Below are 27,161 nucleotides of genomic sequence, written 5' to 3'. Positions count from 1 at the left end.
GGGTTAAAGGATTGCATATTCCTGTCTAATTTTCCTATCTAAGTAGAGTCTCCTAAACCATATAAGAAAAGATCAATTTTCTTAAACAAACAGCAGCAAGAAACCTGAAAGGGAAATAATGTAAACAACAACCAACCAGTATGCTGTTGCCATCCTGAAGAATGTAACAACTGATAGCCCCTGTTTAATCTGTCCTCACAATACAATTTGGATCTTTTTTTTTTTTTTATTTGAGGGTAAAATAATTTAAACACTTGCTGCCCACATGTTGACCTTTATTTTAACCTGTAGCTCTGAAAGAATTCCAGACACTTATCTCCTGGGTAGCATCACATTTTTGCTGTTGTTTGGTACAGTAGTGCCTAAAGACACTGTATTATTAGAGTCAGGGCCCCAATTGTGTTAGCTACTGTATAGACATGGAACCCAGGCCAAGGGTTTACAGTCTCTTCCTGTATTATATTACTTAAGGTGTTAATTCTAACAGTATTACCAGGACATACAACAGGATGGAGGAAAAAAAGAAAAAGACCAGTTAAAAAAGGCTTGAAAAAACAAGTAGCTAAAAATGTTATTAAAAAGATTTGGAAAGGATAAAAATTTCATTTGGAAAGGATAAAAGAAAAGAGCAATTTTTCATGTGTTTAAAAAAATGGTTCAGGTGCTTCTTTTGCACTCATCAAATTAAAATAGTGTAACACATTTGTAGACATTTAGGATTGTCACTGTGCTACATCGCGTGGCCATTTGGGACTTCACGGTGATGAACTCAACACCTCCAACTGTAAAAAAAAAAAAAAAAAAAACAACCCCTCACCAACATAACTAAAGGAGAATCTCTATTAACTGTGTCATATTCTGCCAACAACTATGTAGTTTTTCTATTCATTAGAGGAGTTGTACACATAGATACTAGCTAGTCCATCACTATTATTTGTACTGCTGTAGTGCCTAGAGGTCCAAACCTAGCGTGCTAGAACCATACACACACAAAAATATGGTCACTGCCCCCAAAGAATTTACGCTCTAAGTATAAGAAGAGAAACAACAGTTAGATACAACAACCATGAGGGGAGAACGCTTATTCTCCTCATTAGACAGAGGCTACCCTTGAATGTGTAGGGTTCAGAGGAGTTCAAATCTCAGTGCTCACACAGTGTAACAAATCTGTGGCCACTTAGGGCTTCATGATTGTTGCTATCCTGTATACCATGACCATTCCTAACTTTACAGCAGCAACAGGGACAGAAACCCTTGCTACATAAGCATAAGCCCCTACTAATTGAACTAAGGGAGACTGTCCTTTAACCCTTAGCATTACAGGGGCTGTAACAGAGTGGAGCTGTTTGGATTCTATTCAGGGGTCAGAAGTGGATTATACCTACATAATAATAGCTAGCTTAGTTATAAAACCTCAAATTTTACTTAATCCTTGGGAATCCAAATGCCTCTGAGCTGTTTGAATTAATTTGAATCAGAACTGTATTTGAAAAATGCCATACTATGTAGAGTAAAAAAAAAACTACACTTACAAAATATGCCAGGTTGCATGCAGTGCTCCAGATACATGGACCTTCACATCTCAGCTCATTCAGAGGTGGTGAACCAGATTAAGAACCTTTCTGTCACTGCTGAACAAACAAATCTTTTTTGTGGGAAGCCATGTGTTTATTTGATTAGAAGGTGTGGGGTTTTCCCCCAGTTATAGCATTTGAGTAAACAGCATCCTTATTTGTGCTATGACAGCGTTGGAACACAAATTTGAACAGAACACCTGCTATCCTGTCTGGGGTTTGGTTGTTACAATGCCCTCTCAAATAATGCTCCCCACCCCACAATTGTTTTCCATCACATGGGCCTTATTCAGAATATGGCAGCATTTTAGTGTGACAATACTTTTTATTAATATTTAATATTTTATGGTGGTTCCTTGAAGACCAGGTTTGGATTGTAGCCATATTGGACTATGTGCTGTACAAACACAGAGGAAGACTCATTCCTTGCCCTAAAAAGACACAGATCTCCCAACCAAAGTGATCTGGATGCTAATAGTCACAAGTCTTACTAATTACATTGTTGTTTTCTTTGTTGTTCTATTAAAGCCAAATACACTAAATCTCCTTGCCCTGCCTTCCCTCCCCTATTCAGCCCTTATCTTTCTTCCACACACCAGTTCCAATTTTCCTTACTGGACCATCCCAACATTCAACCCCTCCCTCCATAGATATTCATGAAACTGATAAATATGTGACTGGGCTCTTGTAGAAGTGGGGCAGGAGTGATTTAAATGAGTCTTGAGGACCAGAACAGAAAGGGCATCCCATGATGATGATAGAGGGCAGCGTGCAGGTCAGGCAGTCAGACTATCCAATTCATCAGTCAAATAGATCCCCAGTTTACCAGATGGGTATCACCTCAGATCTGTGGTATAGCCCTATTTGTAACTTTTAAACCAAATGTTTGTAGCCCTCTCCTAGTAGTTAGCGCACTTGCCTAGGCTTGGAAGATCTGCATTTGAATTGCTGCTCTCACAGATTTCCTGTGTGACTTTATCCCCATCTGTAAAATAGGGATAAATAGCATTTCCCTACTTCACAGAGGTGTTGTGATGATAAATACTAGAGTCTCTGAGGCGCTCAGATACCACAACAAGGGGAGTTGGAGAAGTACCATGGATAGGATTGCCACTCTTAGCAGACTGATGTGCTGGTTAAACTTGTTTGTGTTGACATGGATGGAACCGCCGCCCTGACCTGGGGACAACTTTGCATGTTTCCAGAGGGCCTGGCTTCCAGACTCCCACAGGCAGGTTTCCACACGGCGGTGGCAGCCTGAACGCAGGAGTGTCTCAGGGCCTGACTGAAACACGCCCTGCCCGTCAAACCGCTCCCCACACAGGTGGCTCCTGTCCCAGAAGGGGATCGTCCCCCTTCGCCCCAAGGAGCTGCTGTGACAGAGGGAGGCGCCCCCTTCTCCTGGGCAGGGCGGGGCTGGGGGCAGCAGTGTCGGAGGGAGGCGCCCCGCCTGGGGAACGGGCAGCAGCTCCCCTCCCCTGAGCCGAGCACGTCCCTGCCCGTGACAAAGATGGCAGCCGAGCCTTCCCTCCCCGCCCCCCGCCCGGCGGCTGACCCGGACAGGGAGGCGGCGCTGGCGCTCTGCGTGCGCAGGGAGGACGGCGGCGGCGGGCCGGGCCCAGCCCAGCCGAGCGGGGCGGGCTCTGCGTCTATCCGCCGCACGCGGAGGCCGGACCCCGGGGGGTGGGACGGGACCTGGCGCCCACAGGAGGCGGGCGCTGCCGAGCCCCACTGCCGGAGCAGCGGCCTCAGGCGCAGCCGGGGAGCGGAGCCTGTGCCCCGGGGACCCCAGCGCCGGGCGGCAGGGAGCGAGGAGGCCGAGAGAGGGGAGCGGCAGGAGCAGCCCCGCGCCATCTCCCTGGTGTGCACCAGCCGGTTCCTCTGCCCCGGTGACGGCTGCGCCCCGGGGCCTGCGCCGCCCCCTTGCCCGGTGTCTCCCACCCCCAGGGCCGCTGGCTTCCCGCGGAGACCCGCTGCTCCCGGCGGGGCGCTGTGGGAGCGGCGTCGGCCCCTTCGGCTCCCTCCTGGGTCAGGTGGCTTAAAAACGGTGCCATGCAAAGCGGGGAGTCGGCCTCGGCCGCAGCCATGAGGGTGTCCGAGAGCGAAGCGAAGCTGGAAATCCCGCTCCCGGCCCAGAACAGCGGCAGGAGCCCCGGCAGCCGGGGCGGCGGCAGCACCAAGGGCTGGCAGTACAGGTAGGTCCCGCTCTGATGGCCTGGGGACCATCCCCTAAGGAAAGGGGATCCCTTGTGTGAGCTATTTACGGGTATCCTGCTTTCCCGGGTGCATCTCCCTTGGGGTAAAAGCCTGCCCCCAGACTCCGACTGCCCTGTGATGTAATACTGTGACCCCAGAGGGGACAAAACGTGGGGGGAACCAGCCTTCCTTTGGGGGGAAGGATAGTCCCCAGGACCTCATAGGCCTTTCCTGTCTCAAAGGTCGGAGACACAGAGCTAAACAGGAGAGAAAGGGAAGCTGGAGAGAGCAGACAGAATAGGAAGTCAAAAGCAAAGATTCTCAAGTAAATCTGTGTAACATACTTATTCATTTATGTAGCAGCTCATTTTAGGACAATATGTTTACTTTTACTCCATGTTGTAACTTATTAGCATAATTAAAAGAATCAAGAAGCTGAAGTTATAGAGACTACTATGAGAGAGATGGAAATTAATCCCAAATCATTTCAGCTTCTTACATTTTTAATTATTTGAGTTGTTTCAGATCTTACCCTGACATTTACACAGGCAAGGTAACTCTGGTTAGTGAACCTATCTAATCAGTTCCTTGTTTCTACTAAGTGAATTAATTTTCTTGGATGAGAAGTCACCTTTGTGAAATCGGTAGTCTTGCACAGAGAAAACACTTAGCTTATTTGTGCTGTTGTGAAATTCTATACATCTGTTTCATGGCCACAACATGTCATTTGTGACATTTGTCTGTTGCAATTGGAAACCAAGGATACTGCTTGCTTTTAAAGCTTCTTTTGATTTACTCTATAAAATGGTTGTCAACAGTACTGTAATATCTATGAAGAGTGAGGTAAATTCACACCTAGTCATTCCATTTGCATGGAATAACATGGCCATGGATTTAATTATATTGTGTCTGTATTTTATTTAGGCTTGTATTAATATTGATGCTTAGTTCAAAGCTTGTTAGAAATATTAACCTATATTAACTATATTAGCTATAGTATTATAGATTAATTTTTTTAATCGACTATTCCGTGTTTATAATCACACTTTTACATTTCTGTCAGCTTGGACATGAAAATATGTTAGTTTCCAGTCAGTTACGTTTTCAAGTTCTTGTGCATTAGCACAAAGCTGCAATTTGAGTTGCAAATGCTATAAGGGCGTGTTTGTTGGTTTAAAAAAAAAAAAAAATCAAAACATGGCAACATTTTTATTTGTCTTAACTTTTGAAAAAGGTTGTTTGATCCTCCCTTCCTCCCAAAACTTAAACTGTAGGTCAAATTTGACTAGACAGTGTCTTTCAGAGTTTTACTAAAACCTTTATAATTTATATTGAAACGGCATACTTTTCACTGACTGATGATAGGTGGAAACTACTCCTCCTTCCCCCTACAAAATGCAGAGACTTTTCTCTCTCAAATGTTGAGACCTTTGATGTCATTAATATTCAATTGGACAGTAAGTTACCAATGTGCCTGACAAATTAAACTGTAAAAGGTAAATTCAGTGGTTGTGGAGGTGGAATTTTTGTTTTTGTTTTTATTCTATAGACAATATCAAGTTGAAATCTGGTCAATTAAAAACAAAACAACTAAATAAAAATAATTTGGTGCTAGGTTTGCTGTGGCATCCCCCTGCTTTTTTTGTTTTTGTTTTGCATTCATATTCCCCTTTCTGCCATTTAATATCCTCCCTTCTCCCCTCTTCCCCCCCCCCCAAATGTAGATTATGATAGGGACCATCTTTGTTACACATGTGTACAGTAAGTCCTTGATCCTTGACTGGTGTTCCTACACACTATTGTAATAAAAAATTCTAAATAACAATAATGCTGTTTGTAAGACTTTCACAAACTGAGAAAGTGACCGTTTAAATGGACATTACATTTAAAGTATTAAAAGTATTATATTTAAATATTAGTCAAAATAGGTTAGATCTTGTATCCACCTTTTTTATACAGACCAGTATTTGATGTAATGGGTTATATATTGTAAACTAACTGTACTGACCTTGACATGGGGATTGCTTCTATCGTTGAGCAGATGTGCAGGCATTAAGGACGTGGAATAACTTGTGGCTGAAAGGTAAAGAAATATAAATTCTGCGTTTTAAAATGCACACTGACTGTGCAGACTTTAGAGGAATATTGCAGGAAGTGAATTCTAAAGGCAATGGATGCAGAAAACAAAAGCCTTGCTCCCAGATGACTTGGAGTAACATTTTGAGGAGATGAAAAAGTTCAACATTCTTGCATTTCAAGCTATGAGTAGGAAGAAAACTGTGTAAGGCAGTGAGAGACCATGAAATACATTAAAAACCAACTTTAATCAGATCTAAAATTAACAGCTAAGGCACATATTTTGAAATTGAGATGATTTGCCCCTTGGGTTTGTCTTTGATAAGAATCCTCCCTAGTGAAGTTTGGATGAGTTGGAGTTAATCTGAAAGATGAGAGAGATTCTTGGTGGGTGGGGGTGAGGTGGTATCGATCTCATATCTGTAGGCTTTTATAACATGCCCATCACCAGAATATCTGAGCCCCTAAAATGCCAATTTTTAAACCTACTGATCTGCCTTTTAAGGCTGTACATTAAACTAAGGAAAGCAAGTAAACTCGGGTATTACAGCACATATAGTATTTGGGAGCACTGGTTGGTTATTCTCTAACCCAGGGGTAGGCAGTTCGGCACGCAAGCTGATTTTCAGTGGCACTCTCACTGCCCGGGTCCTGGCCACCGGTCCAGGGGGGTCTGCATTTTAATTTAATTTTAAATGAAGCTTCTTAAACATTTTAAAAACCATATTTACTTTACATACAACAATAGTTTAGTTATATATTATAGACTTCTAGAAAGACCTTCTAAAAACGTTAAAAATGTATGACTGGGACGCGAAACCTTAAATTAGAATGAATAAATGAAGACTCAGCACACCACTTCTGAAAGGTTGCCAACCCCTGCTCTGACCCCTGCTCTAACCTCTGCAGTAGGTTTACCCTTAATTCCCAACTCTGATTTTCTTTGTTTTTGTGTTATATTTATGTCAACATTATAACTAAGTTTTAGCTGTGCAGTGCATCAGAATTGCGTAGTTAGTAGTAACTGATTTGATTAAGATTGGATTTTTGAGAATAAGCCAGAGCTTCCATTAAAGTCAAGGTCCCTAGTATTGTGATGAGTAAGGAAGTTTAGATGCATCAGTTTTAGTGGCCAATTTTCTTACGCCCCTTCTTTGTAACTTCCACTCTATCTCTTGTCCCTGTCTGTTCTCTCTCGTCATCATCTCTGCTCTGTTCTATTTAAAAGTAAAACTTATTAGACTCCTTATCTGTGGAATTTCTTTTGGTGGTGATTTCAAATTATTATTCTAAACTTCTTTCGCTTTGCTGCACCCAGCCCACAGAGCCTTTCAGAGAGAGAGGCAAAATGACAGATTATTATTACCTGATAAGTCTGTCTTAGAGCTGGCATGCTGGCTTCTCCTCTGTCCCCTTCTTACTTTTCTTCTTCCCCCTCCCTTAGTTTCTCTGTTACCGATGCCCTTAAAAAAACTCATAGTTGGGTACTAGAATTGTGACATCAAGAAGTAAGTCATCAATTGACATCACCCTCTGTCTCCTTCCACCTCTACCTTTCCTGTGTTTTCATACTGCTTTCCTATTGGTTAAGTTCCTTAGCTCTAAATTTTCAATTGATTAGAAATTTGGATGCTTCAACTTTTAGGTGTTCAGTTTAACACATTTTAAAGATGCCTGGCTTTCAGAAAGCGCCGAGCCCCCAACCCTTTGAAAATGTGGACCCTTTAAGGTGACTCAAATTGGGTACCAAAAACTTGAGGCATCCAAATAGGCATTTGAAAACTTGGGCCTTAATTCTTAATGTGTGTGGCTTTTTAAAATCCTTTATTATTAAAGTTAAAATTAGTATGTGCTCTGTCCTGTTTAAAGCTCATCTTTCTCCTTCCCTTTCCATTTTTTGCTTTCCTTTTCCTGTATAGTGCCTGCTCTTCAGTTCCCCCATAGTCTCTTCCTATTTGCAACTCTGTGCCTTTTTTTCATGTCACCCCTATGCCTGCTACGGACTCACTCTTCCTATGTATTCAGTGATGACCTCCTCCTCCTTGAAATCTCTGAGAAATTGCTTCTTTCATGACTGGTCTTCTCTATGGCACAATATATTCATGCCCTGGATCGTGCAAAAGTTAATAAATCTTTTATTTAAAAAACCCCAGTAAAACAAATTCAAAGTTAAGGCAAATTAATTTACCCACTTACAAAGTAATACACACAAGCAGTCTGTAAAGCACAGTGTGCACCTGTGATTAGTAGATAATAAATAATTACATGCCAGCATGGATTTACAGCATCACTGCTCAAACATTGTTTGTTGGGAGCTGCATTGGCAAGCCTCAGTCATGGGGATTTGCACTGGCATGCAGTCAGTCATTGTGATTTGTCAGCGGGGATGGCTTGATCCTGTTTATCTTAATTTTGGACTTCTCTACTGAGAGATTGCACCATGTTATAGGGCTGTCAATCGCAGTTAACTCACACGATTAACTCAAAAACATTTAAAAAATTAATCACGATTAATTGCATTGTTAAACAATAGAATACCAATTGAAATTGGATGTTTTTCTACATTTTCAAATATAATCGATTTAAATTGCAATGCAGAATACAAACTATATGGTGCTCACTTGGTATTATTTTTGATTATCATTTTTACAGTTCAAATATTTGTAAACAAAAGAAACTGTATTTTTCAGTTCACCTCATATAAGTACCCTAGTGCAATCTCTTTCTCATGAATGCACAACTTACAAATGTAGTTTTTCTTTGGTTACATAACTGTTTTGTTTTTGAGTGCAATGTAAAACTTTACAGTTTACAAGTCCACTCAGTTCTACTTCTTGTTCAGTCAATCGCTAAGACAAACAAGTTTGTTTACATTTATGGGAGATAATGCTGCCCACTTCTTAATTACAATGCACCTGAAAGTGAGAACAGGCGTTTGCATGGCACTGTTGTAGCTGGTGTCCCAAACTATTTACGTGCCAGATGCGCTAAAGATTCATATGCCTCTTCGTGCTTTGGCCATCGTTCTAGAGGACATGCTTCCATGCTGATGACACTCGTTAAAAAAATAATGTGTTAATTAAATTTGTGACTGAACTCCTTGGGGGAGAATTGTATGTCTGCTCTGTTTTACCTACATTCTGACATATATTTAATGTTATAACAGTCTTGGATGATGACCCAGCATGTTGTTCTGTTTTAAGAACATTTTCACTGCAAATTTGACAAAATACAAAGACGATACCAATGTGAAATTTCTAAAGAGCTACAGCACGTGACCCAAGATTTAAGAATCTGAAGTGCCTTCCAAAATCTGAGAGGGATGAGGTGTGGAGCATGCTTTCAGAAGTCTTAAAAGAGCAACACTCTGATGTGGAAATTACAGAACCCAAACCATCAAAAAAGAAAATCAACCTTCTGCAGGTGGCATCTGACTCAAATGATGAAATGAACATGCGTTGGTCCGCACTGCTTTGGATCTTTTTTTTTTTTTTAAATGGAGATATCCCATCTCCTAGAACTGGAAGGGACCTTGAAAGGTCATCAAGTCCAGCCTCCTGCCTTCACTAGCAGGACCAAGTACTGATTTTGCCCCAGATCCCCAAGCGGCCCCCTCAAGGATTGAACTCACAATGCTGGGTTTAGCAGGCCAATGCTCAAACCACTGAGCTATCCCTCCCCCCCGTTATCTAGCAGAACCCGTCATCAGCATGGACACATCCTCTGGAATGGTGGTTGAAGCATTAAGGGTCATATGAATCTTCAGCGCATCTTGCATGTAAATATCTTACGAAGTTGGCTACAACAGTGCCATGCAAACGCCTGTTCTCACTTTCAGGTGATAAGAAGCGGGCAGCATTATCTTCCGGCAATGTAAACAAACTTGTTTGTCTCAGCGATTGGCTGAACAAGAAGTAGGACTGATTTGGACTTGTAGACTCTAAGTTTTACATTGTTTTATTTTTGAATCCAGTGTTTTTTGTACATAATTCTACATTTGTAAGTTCAACTTTCATGATAGAGATTGGACTACAGTACTTGTATTAGGTGAATTGTTTTTTTACAGTGCAAATATTTGCAATAAAAAATAAATATAAAGTGAGCACGATACACTACGCATTCTGTGTTGTAATTGAAAACAATACATTTGAAAATGTAGAAAACATCCAAAATATTTAAATAAATGGTATTCTATTATTGTTTAATAGCGCGATTAATAGTGTTAACATTTAATCATTTTTTAATCGCACAATTAATCGCTTGGCAGCCCTAGTTATAATACATATTAACAAAGGAGTTAAGCACAACTTAGCACTCAATATTGACAATGACTGTCGAGTTTAAAATTGTCAGCTGGTTTTGGTTAACCTTGGGGTCCATCCTGGGTTCACAATTATTAATATGATGAGGAGATGTGATTTTAAAACACAACCATTCTTGTTTACCTTGAGTGTTTAACATTGTGTTAACAAATGTTATAACAGAAAGCATTTCCCCAGTGTAGGCAAGTCCTTCATGTTTATGCATGAACTAAAGCACTAGATGGGTGGAACAAATTGGAACAAAGGGAAGGTCACACAGGATGTTGACGTATGAGCAGTGAACCTGGCTGGTGTTAAAGAAGTGGACAGGATTATGAAAGAATGGCTAAAGGAGTTAGGACAGACACTCAGAGATGCAGCTCCTATGGTTGCTGTCTGCTACAAAGCAAAAAAATACCTGGGCCCAATTACACATTAAGTGGGCCAATGGGGAGGGAGTGCTGAATGTTCCTCTCCACTGGCTTGTCAGGGCTGATGAGTGTTTGCTAAAAGTAGGGTTACCATATTTCCACACTCAAAAAAGAGGACACGGGGGGGGGGGGAAGCCCCGCCCCCATCCACTCCCTCCCACTTCCCACCCCTGACTGCCCCCCTCAGAACCCCAACCCCCCCTGCTTCTTGTCCCCTGACTGCCCCTTGCTGAGAACCCCCCTCCCTAACTGCCCCCCTATGGCCCTACCTGTCCCCTGACTGCCCCAACCCTTATCCACTCGCATGGGTGACAGGGTTGTAGAAATTTTGGTGGTGCCCAGAACCCCCCCCCCCTCCCCCCACCTGCCTAAGGCTCTGGGAGGGGGGAGGAGGTCTGGGGTGCAGGTCCTGGGCTGGGGATTAGGGTGCAGGAGGGGTGCAGGCTCAGGAATAGAGTTTGGGTGCTGGGTGCAGGCTCCGGGCTGGGGCAGGAGGTGGGTGGTGCAGGATCTGGGATGGAGTTTGGGGGTGGGAGGCGGTGCAAAGGGAGGGGGTGCAGGCTTTGGGAGGGAGTTTGAGGGCAGGAGGGGATGTGTGGAGAGGGAGTTTGGGGCTAGGACGGGATGCAGGGGTGAGGGCTGTGGGTCTGAGGATGAGGGGTTCATGATTCAGGAGGGGGCTCAGGGCTGGGACAGAGGATTAGGGTGCGGGGGGATGAGGGCTGGGGATGAGGGGTTCATGATGCAGGAGGGGGCTCAGGGCTGGGGCAGAGGATTAGGGTGCGGGGGGATGAGGGCTGGGGATGAGAGGTTTGGGGCATTGGAGAGGCTCAGGGCTAGGGTGGAAGGGCAGGGTAAGGGCAGCCTGTCTTCCCATTAGTGGATGGGGGACGCTAGACCAGGGGGCAGCAGACTGCAGTTGCCGCTGGCTCTGTCAGTACAAGCAGACAAGGGAGAGGCAGGCAGGGAGGGGGGAGTCTACGGGGGGGAAGGTGGCAGGTGGAGGCTGGGGACCCATCCAACACTCTCNGGGGGAGTCTACGGGGGGGAAGGTGGCAGGTGGAGGCTGGGGACCCATCCAACACTCTCCCCCACCCCCCGACTGTCCCCCTTCTCCCCCCCCCGGACTCCCCTTACTGTTCTGATTCCACGTGTAGGCAAAACACGGTGCCCGCTGGGTCAGTTTGTGTGTTACACAGGGCTGCAGACAGAGGGAGGGGGGAGCAGAGAGCAGGGGAGGGCTCTGGCTGCTGGAGGCCAATGGGAGCGGCTCAGTCGGCCCAGCCGCCCAATCAGCAGCTGCACTCTGCATGGAAGGGAGGGAGGGAGGCGCGGGAGAAAAAAACCCCGGACATTTTAACCTTGTTACCAATTCCTCCCGGACGGCTATTTAGAGACGCAAAAGCCGGACATGTCCGAGGAAATACGGATGGATGGTAACCCTAGCTAAAAGAGCGTTATCCAGGTCTTGCTGCTATTGAGCATCTTCATCATGTAGGACCCTGAAAGTGAAGGCAGTAGAACCAATAGGGGCAGGAATGTGCAAAAGCCTCTATTGACTATATCCTAACAGAATATTTGTCTTAGTGATTTGACCCCAGATGTACATCTAGATATTAAAACTAAATGGAATGTACAGGGGAAATGTCTTTAACATGTCGTTCTGAGAGATCAAATCATTTGTGCTGTTGATGGCTTCCTGTGGAATAAATTCCCATGAGAACCAAGGACCGTCACAAATCTTGTTACCTTTCACTACAAGTTCAAGCTCTAATGTAAACACATAACTACATGTATATTAAAAGAGTAAAAATCCTACCAAAACAAAACGTTCCACTACACACAACATATGAAATTCTCCCCTTGGGGAGAACAAACTGTGCATGGCAGATGTTTGTCATGTCACTTAATGTACTACTACAGGAAAGCACTTGAATATTACAGTTATGTGTACCGTATAAGAACATACAGAGAATAGAATAGTTCCCTGAAAAATAGGGAATGTATACAGGACTCTTACTTATCCTGAGCATTCTATCATGATACTGGTTCCTCTCATTTGCAAGTACTGACTCATTTGATTATAGGTGCAGCTGGGAGCATCGCCTGTCATTAAGATTACCTAACACTTCCCATTATAAGACCCTGTTTTTAGTACTTGTAACTTTGCCAAACTTTAACCATTTAGCCTGAAATTTTCTGTGCTGGGTGGCTGCCTGAGGTAGATTTTTTTTTGGGGGGGGGGGGGAGAAGTTCAGCTGTTTGAGAATGAGGGAAAAATACATTGTTTTGCCCATGTTAAAAAAAATCTGGAAATCCTCTCTTTGAAAAAGCTCATGCTTTGGAGCAGAGCCTTGAAATTTGGCAGGTGGTGACCTTTATGTACTATCCCTGTGAAAATCTGCCCAAATTTGGCCAAGTTTTATGCCTCTGTGAAATTGCCGTGGGCACATGCTCTGTAGTGACATCTTAGATTTTAGCAGTTAGATTCCCTGAACACTGCATCTACACTGGGCGTGCTCCAGCTCTGTTTTTGCCACAGAGCTCCTGTGTGATACTAGTCATTGCTTAAACCAAACTTTTCACTTGTGGTCACTAATTGTGTGTTCCTTATTTTCTGGGTGCTTGACTTGAGATTCTGAGGCTTGAGTTTTCAGAAGTTCTGAGCACTTACAGCTGCAACTGAAGTCAATGGGAGCTGTGTTTTGAACATATATAATGCTATGTACAGTGAAAAATCAGGTCTTGGACATCTCAAATTGGGCATCCAAAATTAGTGGATAACTTTGACCTTGATCTCTTGGTCCCTCTGTTCTCCATCTGTGAAATGGGGATAATACCTCTCATCTCCCAAGGGTGTTGTGAAAATAAATTAATGTTTGTGAAGCACTTAGCTACTACACTGATGCGCACTATAGAAAAGCCCATTGGGAAATTAATAATTCTGTCTTCAGGGCAAGGTTTGAATAATGAATTTAGTTGGGGATTGGTCCTGCTTTGAGCAGGGGATTGGACTAGATGATCTCCTGAGGTCCCTTCCAACCCTGATATTCTATGATTAATGTACAGCAAATAAGGCATGGGGCCACACATTGAGCAAGGAGGAGAAAACACAATAATGAATAGCTGTTAAATGAGCACAGTCTATTCTGTGCTTTGAATGAGGTATGGCAAAAAATAATAATCATGTAATTAAACCCTATCACAAGGTATACACATGGAGGCCAAATTAAAATTGCAAAGGCAACCTTAATTCTGGCATTTCCTAGCTTTTGAGTGCTTGACTTTGCAACTTTAAAGTTCTTTTAACTTTTAATTTTGTGGTGTGTATGTGTAGTATTTGAAATAGAGTCCTCTGAGTATCCAGACAAATTGCAGTTTGTTGTAAAATGAATTTGGCATTGTTAGGTACTTTTCAGCCGACACGCACAGAGAATAAAACCAATGAATCTGAGAGTCTTGATTTTGAACCATTTCTGAGATGTGGCAATTAACAGTTAATTATTTTTCTTCCAAGATTCTTCCAAAGGTGGTTTAGGGGGTGGTGAAAGGACTTAATAGCGGATGTCAATCGGTTGCATAATTGATAAGATATAGGCTATTCAGATTGCTTATGACTTGATGTTTGCTGCAAAGTCTATAACAGCCATGTAGAGTATCAATACGATTCTGGGATACTGTAGTTTTACAGTTACAAGAAAATCCTTTCATTTTTCTTGGTAGGCTGGGGCCTACTACATACTATTGTTTAGCAATTAGCACTAGGCAAAAAAAGCAGTTATGAAAAGAGACCTAGGAGCTGCAGAGCAAACCATTGTTCTGGGCCATGCTTGTGCTAACCTAGATATGCTTTATAGAGATTTGTTATTTTGCCTATTTCTGTGCATAATTATTGCTTAGGGTCCATTACTCTAAAAGTGAAATCCTTTTTATTTGGCTTCAAGAATAAGCCTGACATTTAAACCAAATAAAATGCATAGAAGCAAATTTTGTGTTGTAACGTAACTCGGAGTAGAGCAGCTTTGATTCAGCTACTGAACTTAATGAAATTGATGTCAGGAGACTAACAAGTGAATGGTCTGCTGATATTTATCAGAAACTGCAATTACTAAATGAAGTGGTGCATTGCTTAATTTGTGGTACCAGACTCAAAAGGAAATTTGCTGCTGATATAAAAATTATAATAGAGCTATACCTATGCAGACCGTAACAATTTCTGTGCTCCACTGTGTAACATAACCATACTATTGAAATGTTGGTGTGTTGGGAAATTTGTTTGACACCTCCATCTCCAAAACCTTGCAGTTCATTTTATCTAGATGTACACGCCAGACTGTATTAATGATAATTTTAATGGTGGTCTTCAGAAGCAAGATAATCCAACCATAGGATTTTCAAAAATGGCTAGTGGTTTTGCGTGTCTCCATTTTTAGGTGCTCAATTTGAGATATTTTAAAGGGTCCTGTTTTTCAGAAAGTGCTGAGAATGTACCCTATGAAAATCAGACCTCTTTAAAATGTCTCAAATTGAGCATTAACTATCAGCTTCTGAAATCACCAGTACTTTTGATACGGTAAGCCAGTGTCACCCGTAGATGTACTTTAGATTTCATTTTGAATTGATGTACATACTTGTGTATGTGGGAGGAGTCTTTGCTAAATTTAGACGGGTTTACAGAGTAGTTTCAGTATTAATGTAAGCAGAAGTTAAATTGCTTGTCGAAACACCCACTTCAGTTGGTTTGCATGGTAGATATATTTTGAGTGCTAAAGAGCCTTCTAAATGGCAGTGCAGTTAAACATGCCATTTTACAGCTGTCCAATGAGAGCAGTGTTTTGCTTTTTATTCATTAGGTGTAGGGTCTTTGCTCTGTTTGCTAATTTCTGCTCTGCACCAGAGTTAGCGTGGGTCACTTCAGCAGTTTTGTTAATATAATGGACAGTAGGCACTACTGTGCATCCTTCCCCCCTCCGCCCCACCCCTCTTGCAAGGCAGAATGGTATTTCAAAACACTTAGGGCTGATTTGAGTTTCCTGCTGACAATAAGTTTTCAGGCGGAATAACTCTTTTCTCCCAGTGCATACTGGTGCTTTCAGTGGGTACAGAAATATTCATATCTTATAACATATTAGGATTTGAGCCTTGCTACAAAAACTGAACACTGTTATTGACCCAGAATCTAATGTAATAGCAAATCCTCTCTCTGTTTGAACTTTGAACAAAGAGGGATGATCTCATGTAGGTCATAGGTTATATCATGAAACATTTATGTATGGAAAGGGGTAAGCAGTGTGTTTCATTGAAATAAGCGTCTTGGAGCACTTCTAGAGGCTTACTTTATGTTCTCCTCAAATTATTTGTGTCTTTGTCTTACAGAATCATAACCTCTCAAGGGCCCTCCCTTACATTCTTATCACAGGGGTGGGCAAACTTTTTGGCATGAGGGCCATACCTGGGTATAGAAATTGTATGGCGGGCCATGAGTGCTCACGAAATTGGGGTCAAGGTGCGGGAGGGGGTGAGGGCTCTGGCTGGGGCCGGAAATGAAAAGTTCAGTGTGCGGGAGGGCTGGGGCAGGGGTGTGGGGTGTGCAGGCTCTGGGGCTGGGGATGAGGGTTTTGGGGTGCAGGAGGGTGCTCCAGGCTGGGACCGAGGGATTGGGAGGGCGGGGGGAGGATCAGGGCTGGGGCAGGGGGTTGGGGTGCAGGCTCCGGGTGGCGCTTACCTCAAGTGACTCCTGGAAGCAGCGGCATGTCCCTGCTCCGGGTCCTACGCAGAGGTATGGCCAGGCGGCTCTGCTGAGTGCTGTCCACAGACGCTGCCCCTGCAGCTCCCACTGGCTGCAATTCCCGGCCAATGGGAGCTGTGGGGGCGGCGCTTGGGGCAGGGGAAGCGTGTGGAGCAGAGTCCCCTGGCTGCCCCTACGCATAGGAGCCCAAGGGGGGACATGCCGCTGCTTCGGGAACCGAGCAGAGTGGCCCCCGACCCTGCTCCCTGGTTGGAGCATGGGAGTGGGATAAGCCCCAGACCCTGCTCCCCAGCTGGAGCTCAAGGGCCGGATTAAAACGGCTGGTGGGCCCGTAGTTTGCGCTCCCCTGGGTTATCAAGTCCAGTCCTCCGCCTTGAGGCAGGACCAAGTAAACCTAAACCATCTATGATAGGTGTTTATCCAGTCTGTTCTTAACAACGTCCAATGATGAGGATTCCACAACCTCTCTTGGAAGCCTTTTCCAGATCTTAATGACCCATCAGTATTTCCTAATATCTAACCTAGCTCTCCCTTGCTGCAGATTAAGCCCATTACTTCTTGTCCTACCTTCAGTGGACATGGAGAATAACTGGTCATTGTCCTTTCCTTTTTATAACTGCCCTTAATGGGTTTGAAGACTCTTATCAGATCTTCTTTTCTCAAGACTAACCATGTCCAATTTTTTAACTTTTTTTTTTTTTTTTTACTCTGTCCTCATAGGTCAGGTTTTCTCAACTTTTTTTTTTATCATTTTTGTTGCTCTCTGCTAGACTCTTTCCATTTGTCCCCATCTTACCTAAAGTTTGGTGCCCAGAGCTGGACACAGTACTCCAGCTGAGGCCTCACCGGTGCCAACCAGCGTGGGACAGTTACCTCCTATGTCTTGCATATGAAACTCCTGTGATATACTTCAGTGATATTTGCCTTTTTCATGACTGCATCATGTTGACTCATATTCAGTTTGTGATCCTCTATAACCCCCAGCTCCTTTTCAGCAGTGCTGTTGCCTAGCTAGTGAGTCTCCATTTTGTAGTTGTATATTTGATTTTTCCTTCCTATGTGAAGTACTTTGCACTTGTCTTTATTGAATGTGATAGGTCCAAGGAAAATGGAGTATAGAACAGGTTGTTTGGCCAGCTTAACCAAAGTTAGGCTAACTGTAGTTGCTGGGCCATTCCTGTCTCTCTGTGAAACATGAGGACATGCTTGCTTGGGCTTCAAAGAATGGGATAAAGGGGGGACCGCATTCTTGTACCAAATGTACTAGGAACGGTTTGTTTGGACATATGGAGACTTGTAGTCTCCACTCCCTGTTTCTGTTCTTAACTCCCTCCTTTCTCCTAGTTTCTGGTGCATGACAATAAAGCTCATAAGAAGTTGCTGAGGCATCACGAATTGTTTGTAGTGTCAAAGAAGATAGATATGCATAAATATTAGAAGCTTTCTAACTAATAAAGGGGGGTTGGGTTGTTTTAACTATGATGCGACGGAACTGTCTATATAATCTCACTAGTTATTGTAATCGGGGCTGGTTCTCTCAGGAGACGGGCCGCTCTCTATTGTTGTGTGCACTCTTCAATAAAGAGCTTGTATTGGACCTTGCTGGTGTTGCCTGTCTCTCACTCTGCGGTCAGACAACGAACCTTGCCGTCTGGGTTAAAAAGTCCCCGACAAATGTGAGCTTCTTAATTACAGACCAACTCTCCAATTTGTCAAGGTCATTTTGAATTCTTATCCTGCCCTTGGAAGTGCTTGGAACATCTCCCAGTTTGGTGTCCTCTGCAAATTTTATACGCTTACTCTCCACTCCATTATCCAAGTCATTCATGAAAATATGGAATAGTGCCAGACCCAGTACTGACTCCTGCTGGACTCCATTAGATACACCCTCCCAGTTTGATAGCGAATCATTGATAACTACTCTCTGAGTATGGTCTTTCAACAGGTTGTGCACCCACTTTATGGTAACGTCATCTAGACCACATTTCCCTAGTTTGCTTATGAGACTGTCATGTGGGACTGTGTCAAAAGCCTTACTAAAATCAAGATATATTTTGTCTATGGCTTCCCACCCTCTCCCGGGCCCCCATCCACTAGGCCAGTAACCCTGTCAAAGAAGGAAATGAGGCTGATTTAACATGATTGCTGGCTATTCCTTATAACCCTCTTATCATCTAGGTGCTTACAAATTGATTGTTAGGTAATTTGTTCCAGTATCTTTCCAGGTGTCGAAGTTAGCCTGACTGATGGTCTGTAATTTGTCTGTAATTTGTTCCCGCACTTAAATGTTTACCCGTTTCCAGTCCTCTGGGATCTCCTTCCTCCTCCATGAGTTCTTGAAATAATTGCTAATGGTTTTGAGATTGCTTCAGCTAGTTCCTTAAGTACCCTAGAGCAGTGGCTCTCAACCTTTTCAGTCTACTGAACCTCTTTCAGGAGTCTGATTTGTCTTCTGTACTCCCAAATTTCATCTCACTTAAAAACTACTTGCTTACAAAATCAGATGTAAAAATACAAAAGTGTCACATCACACTGTCACTGAAAAATTGCTTATTTTCACCATATAATTATACATCAATTGGAATTTAAATATTGTACTTACATTTCAGTGTATAATACATAGATCAGTATAAACGAGTAATTGTATAAAATTTTAGTTTGTACTGACTTTGCTAGTGCTTTTTATGTAGCCTGTTGTAAAAACTAGGCAAATATCTAGATGCGTTGAGGTACCCCCTTGAAGACTTCTGTGTACCCTCAGGGGTATACACTTATCCCTGGTTGAGAACCACTGCCCTAGAGGAACTTGTTTTGTAGATTTGCTTGCTCTGTATTTGACTGAATGCAGGAGAATGTGCTGATTGCCACAGAAACCAGTAATTTTGAAAAATACAACTACTTCTGCCACAGGTCTAAATGAAGAACAGGAACCACTGCTTCCAGTTTGCAGTTGACTATTCAAATGCTGATGAATTGCACAGTGAATCTTCCTATTTTTTTCTCAAAAGCTATTTAGAATTAAAAAAAAAAAAGTATGTCAGCGTATATGCTCTTTAAATGATCAATCGCTTTTTGCCCTCTCTCACTTGATGCATATAGGGTCCCACCCATGCCCAGAAGACACTGTAGGGAAAGTAGAACTCTTGGGATTTTGGTGGTTTCCCAGTACCACATGGGCATGGCACCACAGTTCTAGGGACCTATCAGAGGAAGTAGAAGGGGAATAAACTAATATAGGCAGCAAGCCCATGCACACTTTTCCTGAGGTTTTAGTTGAGCAAATGTTAAGTGAGATTGGGGCATTACCTTTTAATTAGGAATTTTTAAAACAGTAACTTAGTTTACATTTTTCAAAAACATAGTTGTGCATACTATTAGCTAGGTATATACTCTCTTCTCTCCCCTTTTCTGCTTTTTGTTTGTTTTACTCACTTTGTTACAATCGAATTGAAGGCAACATGTAAGTTCTTGGTGGATGAGACTCTGGTTTCCTGTGTTCGTACATAGCTGAGTACAATGGGGCCCTGATCCTGGAGATGCCTTCATGCACTATTCTGTAATAAATAAAAATGTTGTGATGGGAGTCGCTGGACCTTGCTGTTAGTCTTCAAGTTTTCTCTTAGCATGCAAGCACTTCTCAGTCTGCTGAAATGTTGCATCATAGTTAATTTTTTTAGTAGATTTTGTGTGTGTGTGTGTGTGTGTGTGGAGAGCCATGGCAATCAGCTTGGGAGTTTGATCTCTGCTTTAATCTGTCTTACTAGGGTCAGTTTTTGAAGCCTATTCACTCCTTGGAACTGGGCATTGGTGTTTTGGCTGAGTTTCTTGAATGAGGGGGCTGCCTGCATGCCTTTTGTGACCACCTGTGTTCAAGCACTGCTATATAGAGTGTGAAATAAACAAGTTGCGCAAAGAATATATCCTGGTTTAGCATCACTGATTTCTCCAACAACAGGAAGCTGGCCTGCAAGGCTTTGACATCTGCTGTCACTTGACAGAGGGCCAACAGTAATAATACAAATGGACTAATGATAGTAAGTTGTGGGGAAAAAATAGTTTTACATTTTAATGATGCTTGGACATAACTGTGTTTTCGGTATCTAAAATCTGTCTCTTGAAAAACATCTGAGGCTTCCCCCCTTTTTTTCTTCAAGGGGGTGTATGGGCTATTAAGGAATCTAGCTTGTTAGGAAAAGGTACTACAGTGGTGTAGTTTGCCCATCAGTAAAATGGGGATTATTCCTACTTATCTCAGAAGGGTATTTGTAAAGGAGCTGGAAGGTGGAAAGTGTTGCATATAAGGAACTGCCTAACTTTAGCAGCCTGGAGTTCTTCCAAGGGAAGGATGGTTTTGTGGCTAAGATACTGGACTGTGGCTCAGATTTGCTTTCTGTTTTTGCTCTGTCACAAACTTCCTGTGTGATGTTGGGCAAGGAATTCAGTCTTTCTGTTCTACAGTTCTCCAAGTGTAACCTGGGGTTAATACCGCCCTTATTAGAATGGTGTTGTGAAGATAAACATGGTCTGACATGAGCAGGTATTGTGGTGGTGTCCCTGCAAAGTTTATAAATAAATTCCATTAGCTAATGACTATCCAAGATTAAAATTTCCATATAAATATTGTATACAAGTTTGGGCCTGAAGCTTGTTTATCAAGGGAATGCATAAGGGTTCAATCTTGATATGACATATGGACATATTTTGTAAAAGCAGTTACTGCACACTGTGAAATATGAAAAAGCAAAATAAAGGCTTCACAGAGGAATGCAAAATGAGTTCTTATTGGATTTCTCTAAAACAGGTGTAAGGATTTCATTGCAACACATGCCTACCTGTCTAATATATTTGACAAGTATAATAAAAGTGGCAGACTACTCTCCTGTAGTAGTAGTTGTAAATGAGGCTAAGATTTTGGCACACAATGTTTTAGTAAATTTCATGGCAGAAGTACAGGGAAAAAAGGAAAAGTCACAGAAAGGTCACCAACATTCCTGGCAGGGGCAATGTGGCTTTGCTTTATGCAGATTAGCATAAACTGTACTTCTCATTCAAGGCATTCCACAGAAAAGACATTTCATGTCCTTGGTGGCCTAAATATAGTCAGTGAAATCTTGGGAAAAGGCCGGGTGGGGGGAGGGATGGAGAGCAAGCTGACCCTGCAGCAGGTCCTGAACCCAGCTCGCACTCTGGGCATGAGACCCGATGCTTCTAAAGTTTGGGTATCTGCCCCTCTGTACATGGAGGGGCAGATGGGCCAAATTCAGTTGGTGGTGTGACCCCATGCGCTAGGTTGCAATGGCATTCTGGTTTGGCCCATCTGCCCCTCCTCCTCCAGCTATAAGAGGGTGGATACTGAAAACCTGAGTGGTGCCAGATAGCAACACCTGGAGCAGAAGCTGGACCTAGCCCTGCAGCTGAAGTACTCCCTTCTTCTTCCCCCAGCCATTTCCAGAATTTAACTAATTTTATTTAGATTCACAATTTCTATGACCTCTGTGCCTTAGTAGTAAGTATTTATACTGTGGTAGTATCCAAAGGCCCAGTCGGAATTGGGCCGCATTGTCCTGTTCTCAGTATATCCTATTTTGGGGTGAAGCATCTACACAATGTTCTTGCTGTAATTGTGCTAATACTTTTTTACTGTATACGTAACTCATCCTTTGTAATACAGTGGAAACAATTATATTAATAATCTTAAAAATATAGTCTTCTAGATTAAACGGTTGTTGGGACATGGGTTGCCTTAATTTTGTTATTTACAGGCCTGAGAATATTGTTAGGACTTACTACATCCAAGCGTACTTACTCCTAAAACTTAGATACGTTGTGAACGGTTGCAACAATTTCAAGTTACTATCCACTTAATAGGATAGTGTAGAGTTCATATTACTGGTACTCAAAATCCTTTCCCAAGTCACTTTGAACAGTTCAGTTACGTTTTCACTTTTACAGATAAGTGAATCAAATATGCATATCACAGATTTAGAGTGTATTGTGCAAGAAGGTCATTATTTTTATATATTTTTTATATATAATATAATAAAAATATAAAGATGGGGTCTTAATATTGATCCATGAAGTGCCATGATAAAGATTTTAAGGACAACCCTATTTTTTCTGATGTTTTACCACCTATTTTCCGTTACGCAGTTAATCTGTAAACCAAGCTAATGCCTGAATTTCCAGACCAAATTTTAGAATATTAAAAGCATTCCGTAGACCCCTGAAAAGAGCCTAAGTATTGTCGTTGTGTTCCACCCAGTAAGACCGTGCTGTATTTTTTTTTTTTTTTTTTTTTAAGCCCAGATTTTCAGAAGTGCTGAACAGTCAAAAAACTCATTGCGTTATAGGCACTTGGCACTTTTGAAAATAGGCTACAATAATTTTAAATATGCACATTGTGATAAATCAAATGTCTATCAAGGAGAAATTGACAGAATAAGAATAATATGTAAATAAATATGCAATTTGTCAGTCATCAGAGTATGTACCAAAGGTAGATGTGTAACTTCTTATGGCATTTTTGTTTACAGTTTTAAATAAGTTGTAGTACCAGCTGATGTTTATAGTAAGATTTCAGTTTTAAATGCTTGCAAGGGAGCCACTAAGTTAGAATCCAGAACATTTTCTGTTTTTTTTGTTTTGTTTTGTTTTTGTTTCCAGTTCTTGGAGGAACAGTGGCGTTTTAATGCCCTTGATAACTATTTATTACTTATTGCACTGTAAATGTTTATGGCACCTTGTAGTACAGATAAATATAAATACTTGCCCCAAAGAATGTACAGTCTGAGCTCCCAATTCTGCAGAAGGTATGCCCATGCATAAGTGTCTGCCTGTGTGGAATCTTTTGCAGGATTTGAATTTAAATGATAAATGATAAATAAAGTTGTCTATTTTTAATAGAAATACTTGTGTGCAGGCATTAGATTGAGTTTTGAAAATTCCACTAGTTCCATACAATAAAAATTGTTCCCGGGCAAGTGTCATCAACATCTGTAAAATCTAGGCTTTCTTGCTAATTTTCTTTAAAGTTGGTAGCCCGTTTGGCTGCAAAGAAAACATTCCAACATGAGGCAGGAGTAAACTGATAGAATTGTTGTCGTCTTAGTCTACAGGCAGACTAGTCTTGTGCCTCTGCTGTTGCTCAGAGCTTTCCCAAGGAGTGGTAGAGTGAAAAACTAATTAGCCTTGTTAGTTTTCTCTGCTACTTTTGGACATCAGTAAACTAACAAGAACTGGGTCAGTTTCACACAAACTGGATGAAAATTAAAGGCTTGGGGAGGGGTAAATTAACAGAGACTTCCACCCAGGGGAGTTAAGGTTGAGTGGTGGTGGGAGAACCAAAGGGGAGAATATACTTCTTCCCAACAAATAGATTAAATTACCTACTAGTCAGAGACTACAAAAGATGGAACTACTGAGCAAGGTCCCTGGTAAGAATCCCAGCATCCTCCTCTTTCCCAGCCACTGGGCAAGGATGGGTCTTGGCTCCTGACCTGGGCATTGCCCCGGTCAGTGGAATCTCCCATCTTTATTTAATCTCTAGCTATCAGGTATTTGGTAAATTTTTCTGACTCTTTGTGTGGGAGGGCTGCAGGGTGTGTGAGACACACACACCAGAGTTGGTATTGGTGTTTTTTTAGCTCATTTGTGCATGCTGGTTGCTTATCATAAGTTAGGTACCTGCCCAGTACAAGTGGCAATCGAAGTGAGGAAGCTACAAGTTAGAGAGCAGTGGAAGGGAAAGGGAGATTGATTTCAGTGCAAAGATTGGAGGGAGGGGGGCCACGGAGGGAGACAGCAAATATAAGGGAGAAGGTGAAGAACATATGGGGAAGAAAGAATGGAGGCGCAAGCAGAGAAGGAAAAGAAGAAACACTGAAAACATGGGGAACGATTCTCTGTGGATTCCTCTGCTACTGGATTGAAATGAGAGGGAAAATGGAATGAAGCTAAAAATGGGAAGAGTATAACTAAGCAAGAGATGTTCCAATTTGCATTTTATTTAAAGAGGGCATGACTTTGGAGTGGCAACACAAGTAGTTTTAAACCTGGTGAGGAGGCTTAGTCCTGGGGCTGATGTGTTGGGTGAATTTTTCAAACAATACTTTAATTATTTCCTTAATTGTGTATCTTACTGGGTGTATCTCCATGAGGGAGAGGATGGTTCATTGATTAGCTTGGGTTGTGGGAGACAGAGGTGGAATTTCCTGCTTTGCCACAAACTTTGCGTCTGACCTTTGGGCAAGTTATTTTAATCTCTGTAAAATGGAAATAATAGCACTTCTCTACCTCACAGAAGTGCTGTAAGGATAAATACATCAAAGATTGTGAGGTGCTCAGATACTAAGATGATGGGGACTATGTTGCTCCTACTGTACTTGGGAAATGCAGTCTACTGGCATAGTTTGTGAAAAGTGCTGCTCCATGCAGGTGAATGTGTGGGAGGCTGGAGACTCCATGTGGGATTATGGTAAATTCCCTTGTTATTACTCACTAGAAATTAACTTAATTCCACTCTGTCCAAGTCACTTCCCTTATGTATTCATCTGCTGAGCTGCACTTCCCTATGTTTCAGTTAGTGTCCTCAGATTGGGAAGATCACAGCTTTCTGTTTCATTGTTACTTATGTATTTTAATTAAATTTTTAAACTAGGTGATTCACCATCATCATAATCAGATAAGGCAATTTCCAAAACGTAGTATGCAGATTGCCATATTCCTTTACTGGTTGGTTGCCTTTCCTCATCTTGATGTGTTGATTGCAGAAGCTATCGCTCTGAATTTCCTCTTTATTTATTTATTTAATTTATTTGTATTTTATTTATTTGTTTACAGCACAAGCATGATTTAGATTGTGGTGTCATGAAGCGTGGTGGTTCTTCTGTTTTGCTGAGCATGCAATCTTCTAAGGGATGTGTAAATGAAAGGCAGGGCTTGATTTATGTTCTGTGGTTTGTTTCATATAGTGAAAAAGTGGTGGGTAGGTGAATCCAATCAAAGGAGATTGGAGACAGGTTTCAGACCAAACTTTTAAAAAATTGAACTTCATACATGTTTACAAGCAAGCTTGTCCTTTAAAATTTCAAAACACCTTTTTTCTGTTCAAAGTTGTTAAAACTTCACCAAAGTTTAGGTAGCTCTAAATGAGTGCAACTGATTCAAATCTTGATACTTTTTGTTTCGTGTATGCCAATAATATGGTAGCAGTTCTGAAGCATTTTCAGACAGTTTATTCCGTTAGTGTTTCTCCCTTAAAAAAAATTCTGTATTCAGAATATATAAGCCCCTTGGTTTTCAGTTTAAACAGGTTTTTACTGAAAAAATCCCGGGTTTTACAAAAAGTATTTTTTTTTCTGATTTTCACCCTATTTTTGTATCATTCAAATATATAAAACAAGCCTTGTTTTATTAGGAAGATACAATGCATTGCATGAGATATATGTATTACGATAATACACTAGTCTGTGTGTATATGCAAAGCTGCCTGGTGAAGTAAGGCTATGTATTAATCTAGAAGATACACACAACAAACAAACAGGCACGCAAGTTCTAAATGTACTGATGAATCTCACGCCCACTACGTACACATTCACACTCTTAGCAGATAATGGTTTAAAGGTCTGACACACTACAATGGAAAGAAATGGAAAATCTGTATCAGAATACATTTCAGAACACAAGTAAGTAATTGAAAGTTTAAAAAACAAACAAACAGGAAAGCATGAAGTTGAGTGTATGCGCTGCAAATGCTATGGCCCAACTATTAAATATAAATATTTATAGGCTAATAGTTTTAAGTCTACAACAATAAACTGTTTATTCAAATGAAAAGTTTTATTTGGGGATAGAGATATATTGTTTTCTTAAACTCAAAGGTGGCACTGTGTTTTGAGTTTTAGTTCTGCAGCAAACCATATTGAATTCAATTAATCAAAGTATTACTCTACTGAATACTTCCCCCTGTCCTTCCGTCCACTAAAATAACCCCCCATATTTACCCGAAAAATTAATTTTTTTCCACCAATTTTCATCTGTTTTTGTTGTCGTGTAATAAACGCCCATAAATTCTTGGGAAAAATAAAATAAAAACCGAAAATGAAGGGCCCTAAGAATATATGACTGCATGATTCCGTTCCTCGAATGGCTTTGTTTTAGAGCTGTAGTACTGTTTGAGCCACTATAAATAGTCTGCCATCTTACTGGAGATTCTTTGCAATATTACTTTAATGCTGACTGCCACACAGAAGAAAAGGGTAATTCTGCGGGTAACAGCTGATATGAACTAGTAAGCTCTGTTTTTAAATGGGGGGCAGTGGAAAGAGTGGAGGAGATTGTTATGCTCTAATTAGCATGCCCAACCCACTCTGTTCTGTTTTGATCTTGTCTGCAGTTTAGTTCTAGCTTAGAATGAATCGTGGACTAACTCTCTTATATTTAGGGCATGTTTCCTCATGATTAAAGTGAGGAATTTCTCAGAGGCCGAGTGAACTGCTTCTAAATAGATTGTATGGGGGAGGAGCAATGGAATTTGGTGCCGTCAGTCCAGTGCTCTATACATGCACTAAAGTCCTGTTTATTCACACAAGCAGGAATGGCAGTTTCAGTAGTACCACGAGGTTCCTCCTACCATCTTCACCCAGCTACTGCATCCCAGTCTGGAGGAAACAGAAGTGGGAACCCAATTAATTCTCCCAACCTGTCAAAGCACTGTAATTCTTCTACTGGTTTCTGGCATGTTTGTGTCATATGGACATCTACCCATTGGGTTGTCTCAGTCTAGTTCCTAATTGATTCCCATAATGTGGGCTGCAGAACAGCAATTAGTCTTCAG

At 41.9% G+C, this 27,161-nt stretch overlaps 1 protein-coding gene across 3 annotated transcripts in view; it reads left to right on the top strand.

Annotated features, from left to right (window-relative positions):
- OSBPL11 (oxysterol binding protein like 11) overlaps positions 1 to 27,161 on the top strand; it is a 69,701-nt gene that overhangs the window by 2,087 nt on the left and 40,453 nt on the right. Inside the window, exon 1 of one of the 3 annotated variants that reach the window (XM_034785437.1) lies at positions 3,188 to 3,769. The exons of the other annotated variants lie outside the window; for them this stretch is intronic. Within the exon in view, the coding sequence (XP_034641328.1) occupies positions 3,627 to 3,769 (143 nt within the window). The 5' untranslated portion in view covers positions 3,188 to 3,626. Of the gene's footprint in view, positions 1 to 3,187; positions 3,770 to 27,161 lie in introns of those variants that run through there. 3 annotated transcript variants of the gene reach the window in all.

Source organism: Trachemys scripta, chromosome 11, assembly GCF_013100865.1.
Source record: "Trachemys scripta elegans isolate TJP31775 chromosome 11, CAS_Tse_1.0, whole genome shotgun sequence".
NCBI classification, from domain to species: domain Eukaryota; kingdom Metazoa; phylum Chordata; order Testudines; family Emydidae; genus Trachemys; species Trachemys scripta.
The sequence above is the reverse complement of the archived record's forward strand: the minus strand, read 5'-3'. Positions and strand labels throughout refer to the sequence as shown.